Source organism: Poecilia mexicana, unplaced genomic scaffold, assembly GCF_051168715.1.
Source record: "Poecilia mexicana isolate PSO_F unplaced genomic scaffold, ASM5116871v1 scaffold_11, whole genome shotgun sequence".
Lineage (NCBI taxonomy): Eukaryota > Metazoa > Chordata > Actinopteri > Cyprinodontiformes > Poeciliidae > Poecilia > Poecilia mexicana.
Window position 1 is genome coordinate 21,914,042 of NW_028263380.1, and position 7,426 is coordinate 21,921,467.

Here is a 7,426-nt window from a genome sequence, read left to right on the forward strand (position 1 = left end):
TCGGAGGCTTTGATGGCGTATCTGAACCCGATGAGGTGAACGCTGCCAAACAATAAACTCCCTCTTTCATCTCCACTCGTCTACACCTACTCCCTCCTTCTGTTCTCGTCCCTTCATCCTTTTGTCAGCCCGACTGCCTCCCTCTCTCCAATCATCTCATCGCTTGCCTTCCCTTTCTTCTCCTCCTTCGTGTCCTCCCAGTCTTTTTCTCTGCTCCGTCATCCAGATTTCTCACCTGTGAAGCACCTCTTTCTCATTAAGTCTAATCCTCGTCGCTGTCTTCCACTCGTTTCTCTCGTCCACCCATTCACCTTGGTTTTACCTCTCCTCCATCTGTTTTTTCTCCTCCTCTTAAACTCTCTTGTCAACTTAACATCAGCATAATATTTGCTCATCCATCCACAGAAGCCTTCGCCCGCTGGCAGGGAATCAAGTTTTGCATTTAATTTAACTCCAAGTACACACACACAAAAAAAACACGGCTGAACAAAGTAAGAGTGATCGGTCATATTATGACCACACATTTGAACTGAGCAGCACTCAAAACATCTTGGGGTATTTTGGAGTTTGTGGAGCAACAGATTATTTATAATTGTTGAGTTGGGTCTGAGATTTCAGGCCTCATCACAAGTTTCTAGATCAGGCCTAAAAACTTTAGGTTTAAAGAAAACTTTGGCTTTTTTTCTGTCCAGCTGGAGAAAGTGAAGGCACATCCAGGCAAAGCCACATTTACATGTTACATATGTTATCAATGCCACTTAAATGCAGACTTTGTATCTCATAAAATTGTACTGTTTGGCTTCATCTTTAAGTTGTGCCTTTGTGGTGATGGCAATGCATGTCAGGTGTGAAGTAAGGTTCTTATAAATGTAGAATTTGGTAAAGACCAGATCATTTCCATATTAAGTCCTAAAATATACAAAAAGCATACTTTGTATATTTTTTTTCTATTGCTATTATTAGTAACTGCTGCAAAAAGCAGTGGAGTGAGAGGGTGAATTGTTGGACATAGTCATTATTTACAATTCGCATCATCTTAAGAATGTAGAGTGTGGTTTAAAAAAGTCAAATCAGTACGAATTGAATACTTGAAATAGTTTTCTGAATGCAAACTGTAAATTAAATCTAGCATGTGCATACAATTTGAACACTAAATGTCCTTTTTTCCAACCTTTCGCCTTTAAGGTGTTCGTCGTCCGCCTGAGCTGGATCAGCGCGCCAGCGCCAACGTCCACTACACCCTGCTGATCGCCTGCGTGTTCGTGGCATTCTTCCTGGGAGCCATCCTGTCGGGTTTCCTGGTGTCTTGTTACTGCAGCCGCAGCGCAGCTCACCGAGCCCGCAGGTTGGGGAAGGACCCCGAAGCATCACTGCCGCACGCTCTGTCGCTACGATCGCTCGCCAAGCTGAACGGGCTTCTGGACGGGCAGCCGAAGGTTGGCTGTGGACAGTTTTGTTATCAGCGACCTTAAAAACTAGCTTTTCTTCTTAAATTCTCATCGTTTGAAAGTATAATGTAGTAGAAAACAATTAGCTGGTATCTTTTGTATTTTACTAAAATGGTGTTGCAATAAAACGGTGTGTGTTCCCAGAACTATATGCTCCTATGTTTAGGATTTTATTTTCACTGCAGATCACATTTTGAGGAAGAAAGAGGCGATGATGCTCATCGTTACTTAACTGATCTCATTCCGAATGAACGTAGCAGTTTTCCACCAGCTGAACTTACAGGACGTTGCACATCGATCTAAATTAAGCTGAAGATGTTTTGAGACCGAAGTTAAATGAAAACATAAAGCCGACAGACTGAATGCACTCATCACTGCTTCTGAATTGCATTTCAATCAGATTTTTTTTTAGGTTCCACGATGCAGCTGAGAGGCGGCGACATAGCTGCCTGAATTTTGAGGAGCAGCATTAATATTCATCTCCTCCTCATCACCCCGAGGGAACACATAATAAGATTCACCTTGGTGTTTTATTCAGTCATTACAACTGACGGTTTCATTATTATTCCATCATTTTTCCAAATGTCCTTCAGTGAGAAACAGAGTCTCTAAGCTGCTGCTAACCTCTGACCTTTTAGCTGAAATATACATTTAAGCAAGTCGCTCATTAGCTGTGTGGAACCATTAAAATTCACCCCCATTTTGTCTCTACCCAGGATGACAAACTGGATGTGTCGACGCCAAAAATGTACAGCTCCTTCATCCCTAACGGGCGGGCCGAGCCCCACCTGCACACGCCGGGGCACCAGGGCCTGCAGCTGGGAGACCCTGAGCTCAACCTCTCACAGGTAGGAGGTCATACAGGCAGTCCTGGCTGAGGAGTCACAGCCATCATACTGACACCTTTTAATTAAAGGTATTAAATGTATTTTAAATTCTTTCAAATCCTGCACATTTTTAAATATAAAACAATTTTTTAAAAAAAATCTGATGTATTTTTTTAAATGAATTTGGCTCTTACCAAAATCTTTTCTGCAATATTCACATTCACATACCAACATTGAGTACTTTTGTAATTACATATTACTTGTGCGTGCACTGCTGAGTTTCACTGCCCTTGTAAGCAAAGCCACCTTTAATTAAAAAGCTTTCATACACAACAGTTGATACGCTCATTTACAAGCATTGAACGTTCCTTACAAACAAGTTGAGTCGTGATATAAATGGTAAACAATACCTTGTGTTAAACTAGAGCAAAGTATCTGAGCATTTTCATTTATTTATTGGATTAAAGATGCAGAGAGTATTGTTGCCACCTTGCAAGCTGTGCAATGTAAGCATATTGTGGCATAAGGTTTGTTTACAGTATGCAAGTTGTAGTAGATCTATCTACTTGGTGTAGAAGTGTTTGGACTTTTAAAATGGCCCCAGACTTTGAGTCAGGGCTGCAGCGTACTCTTATAACGGTAGCAGCTGCATCATCAATATTTCACTGATTAGTCATTGATTGTTTTACCACATTTCTGCATTATTTCAGTGTAATCCTGCACTCCTATTTCACGTTGATGCCTCTGCATTAACATTAAAATCCCTCACATAAATTCAAATAATTTGTAAAATTGAAAATTCCTTGAAATCAATTTGACGAAGATTGAGATGATTTTTAAGCAGTCTTTGATAATCTGTAATTTTAACAATCACAAATATTATCCAAAATGCTAAATATCAAATTATAGAACGTACAGATGAGAAGGATTTAGAAAATAAGTACATATTACAATATTTATCGATGCTTATTCATCATCGTTTTCTAATATAATGCAGTCATATTGAAAGCACCACTTCATTGAATATCCAGCTAAATGGTTGATTATGGCTGTGTTCACACCAGCCCTATTTAGTACACTTTAATCAAAGTCCAGTCCGTTTGTCTAGAAAGTCCGGTTCATTTTGGAGGTGTGAATGTGCAATCAAACTATGATTTGGACCAGATAAACTAACACTGGTCCGTTTAAGAACCTTGTTCTCGGTTTGGTTGAAGTGAATTCTGGAGTGGTTCGAATGCGTGTGTGGATGCCAAGTGGACCAGCGAAGGCAGAAAGTGAACTATGCTGCTGGGTGTTACTGGTAAATACAAACTAAATAAACACAAGAGCCCAACACAGAATGGGTCCTGGCTTTTTGCCAAAGACAAAAGAGAAATCTTACAACTTCTAAAATCTAATTCTACTCCATTTTGTGGAGAAGGAAACGTTTTCATGTGGTTTTCTTCAGTAGCTGTTAGTGCAGCGCCCCCACAGGTGAAGAGGTGAGCAGGGTTTTCAAAATGTTTTGATCGGAGCAGTATGAAAGCAAACTGCACCAGTTTTTGGTCTCTAATCAAACCAAGTCTATCCGGTGTGAACACACCCAAAGGCTATGGGTCCTAATTAATGTAGGACTTTGAACCTAAACATTAAAAGTTTGCAGTCATTTAGAATTAAATTATTATTTTTTAATTAAAAATACTCTTTCCTTAGGTAGAAAAAAAAAATCACTGAATGCATCGGTCTAACCTCCATTTAGTCTCTTTCTCAGGGTGACGGAGAACTCTCTGGCTTGCCGACGCCCGACTCCACCCCAGAACTCCCTTTCAGGAACATGAAGGGTTTGCGACATCATCAGTACGAGAAGAACCAAAACTGCAACAACGCCAAGGACAACAACCCCAAGTCAGGGCCCAGCTGCTCCAAATCCAACCAGGGCTTCATGGCTGTTGTTGGGAATTCTTTGAGCCAGCAAGTGTTTCCCTTTTCTCACCACAACGGCGGCGGTTTGAGCAACGGGGCGGCACACGGGGCAGGCGCCTCGTCAACTTCACTGCACCTCCTCGAGGAGAGGAAAATTCCCAATGACGAGCGAGCCGCCGCCACGGCAACCGCAGGAGGAGGAGCGGGTGGAGCGCCACATCACCACCACTCCCAGCAGTCCCTCCCCCAGACGGTGGTGGACGTGTCTGCGCTGGACGAGCTGCTCAAACACATCCACGAGGTCAGCGCGTCAGGAACCGGTGGAATCAAGGTCCTCACGTCTACCTCGTCGTCCTCATTGTTCCCCGGGCCGTCCACTTCGGGAGGAGGACATCACAGTGGTCACCATCACCACCACCACAATCAGAATCAACACAGCCAGACTCGAACACATCACTACAACCACAGCCATCACCACAGCAACCATCACAACAACAACGGCAGCGGCGGCGGCGGCAGCCACCATCACCAGCAGCAGATCCCGGAGACGGAACCGACTTCCTATTACAGCACCTCCACTCTGCCGAGGGACGGCGTCCCCAAGCGCTTGGATTCAGCCCCTCAAAACTCCACCTCATCCTCTGCCACGTCTTCGTCTTCGTCCTCCTCTTCAAACAACCCCACCTCCTCCACCTCCATCCCGTCTTCGTCCTCGTCCTCTTCCTCCACTCCGCTCCAACAGCAGGTGATCCCGGAGCGGCCTGGAGGGAGCGGTGTCCCCGTGGGGCGTCACCAATCCCAGCGCCACTCCCTCATCAAGATGGGTGCAGCAGGTGGCGCTGTGCCCCGCCACCACAGCTTCAACCAACGGGGGGCGCACGCACACTTTCTGGCCAGAATGAATACAAACAACAACAGCAGCAGCAGCAACAACCACCGACCCACAGGTTCAGCCGCGGCGGCCAATACAAACACCAGCAACAACAACGAGAGCCAGCGGGTGTCCGTTGCCAGTGCCTGTCTTACGCGGCAACACAGTTACAGCGAAGGGCCGCATGCGCAGCGGGCGGCAATAGTCCGAAGAACGGTGTCCCTAAAGCCACAGATCCCACCAAAACCGCTTTTTCTGCCAAATACAGCAACGTCTGCAGTAACGGAGGCAGGAAAGTACAACTACTAAGACTGCAGGTGGACAAGATGCCACCCAACCATGGCTGCAATACTCCCCACAAAGAAAATCACTGAAATGCCGGCTGGGGCCGTGCAAAAGGACAAAATGAGCACCGATGGGCCAAAAAGACAAGAGAGACTTCAGTCCTCGTGATTCCTTATCACAACCTTTCAGTTGTACTTATCGTCATGCCGTTGACGGAGGGCCATCTGTTGTCTCTCTGAGGCACAACTGAGACAAACCTGCTTCTTTGCAGGGCAGGATTCCTTGCGGAGACTCGCTCTTCACAGCAAATGTGGATCAAAACCAGTTCAGACAGGAAACGTCTGAGAAACACTCCAGAAGCAGGGCGAAAGGTGTTAATGATTCAAAAGGAGTCCCCAAGGCTCGAGGTGGCCTGGAAAAATTCCTGATTAATGCAGTTTTCTTACGAGAGCTTTGATCTAATGTCCCCAGTCGCTGCACCTTGGAACGGGGCCTGGATTTCAATTGCAAATATTTAAAAAGCAGGGAATTGGACAAACGCAGACCTGAGATGAACTGACTCTGGGACCGTTGCACCGCTTTGAGTCCAAGGACGGCAAAGCTTTCTGCAGAAGCAAGTCAAAGAGAAGTCAGAAAAAATACTCTGCTTAGCAGATCTGCCTTTTCTGACTCTTGATTAATGAAATTTAAAGAAATGTTCCCTGTCTGAAAAAAAGTAGAGTCCATATGTTCAAAGCCAACACTTGAAAATAGTTTTTACTGACAAACGGAGGAAGAGGGAAGTTACGGTCTATACGAGATCACATTGAAGTGTTACAATTCAGCAGTCAGGAGATTCAGATCAGAGTATTTACCCCCATATTAACACAGAAACCAGATAAATGCTGCTTTCACTGATATCAGAAAAAATAAATACTGAGGTCTAGTCGATGATTAAGGAAAGATTTCTGATAAACCATTACGGCAAATTACTAATTAATGCTTTCATTAAACTTGGCACTCATCATTTTCATCCTTCATGGGTTCAAATTACTTAATTGGCTCAAGTGAATAATTAATCTCTCAGATTATTAAAGTTCTGTCTTCTGCATCTTCACTCTTGAACAGTTTTACATCTGCAGCACTTGCAGGACGTTTTCACTCAAAGGTTCTGTGAAGTCGAGCAGTTTAAAGTGCTGGCTGCTATTTTCAGACTTTGATTTGGGAAATGAGGAATATTAGTTTATCGGAAATGTTTTCTCATCAGCAGCTGATCACAGGAGGATCTTAGCAATGAGAGTTTCACCCAAATAATAACGACTCACTTACCTCCACTGCACTGGTTTCCAAAGTGTTGAAGTCTGCTTGCCAGCATCTGCAGTTTAGTTCTGAATTATGTTTGAGAATGGGAATATAATCAATTGTACACATGTTTGTTAATCTTGAGGCAAGTATACTCAAATCTAATATATGGAAAATATAAAGACCTGACTGTGATGCTGGAGGTTGTTCTTTAGGTCGTTTCAGATTCTTTATTTGGGGGGAAATAAAAGTCTGCACCAGATGATGTTGCCTTCCTGGAGCTCAAAATGACCTGCATGACGACTTGTATACATTTAACTCAAAACTATTTGTTCACATGTAACATCAGTGTTTTCTCAAATAAATTGATATCGGATACCTTTTTATTGTCATTCTTCTACCTGCGCCTTTCAAAAGCCTCTCCTGACAGCAGTTTCACTCCTCCAGCTCTGGCCATCTTTCTTTCAGCCGTCTTTGTGGCTGCAGACGGTAATGTTTACTCCTTGGTTCATGTCCAGCAGTATGAATTAACATCAGTCAAAATGTTCTGCAGGGCAGAAATGTGACTTGTAGTCTGGGAAATACTGTAATTTAACCTGCAAGACCTGAAGCAGAGAACAGGAAGGCTGAACAGAATATTATCTTCAATTTCTAATATAAAGTGTTTCAAATCTAGATAAATTGAGAAAAAATAATCTGTTAGGTTTAGCAGTGTAACAGGGCAGTATAAAGGTTATCTAGTTGAGATTGTCTGGCTTTTCAGAGCCACCTTGCATCCCAGTTACTCACTCAGACTCTTCAGTCTGCAGCTC

The 7,426-nt window shown here is 43.7% G+C and overlaps 1 protein-coding gene across 3 annotated transcripts in view; it reads left to right on the top strand.

The window, feature by feature from the left end:
- LOC106932922 (semaphorin-6C-like) overlaps window positions 1-6,992 on the top strand; it is a 163,696-nt gene extending 156,704 nt beyond the window's left edge. For 2 of the 3 annotated variants that reach the window (XM_088010407.1, XM_088010409.1), the window contains 3 exons: window positions 1,186-1,436; window positions 2,165-2,296; window positions 4,014-6,992. In XM_088010407.1, the coding sequence (XP_087866533.1) occupies window positions 1,186-1,436; window positions 2,165-2,296; window positions 4,014-5,357 (1,727 nt within the window). In that variant the 3' untranslated portion in view covers window positions 5,358-6,992. The remainder of the gene's footprint in view (window positions 1-1,185; window positions 1,437-2,164; window positions 2,297-4,013) is intronic. The other variant, XM_088010408.1, reaches the window with a different exon arrangement.
- Window positions 6,993-7,426: the final 434 nt, after the last annotated feature.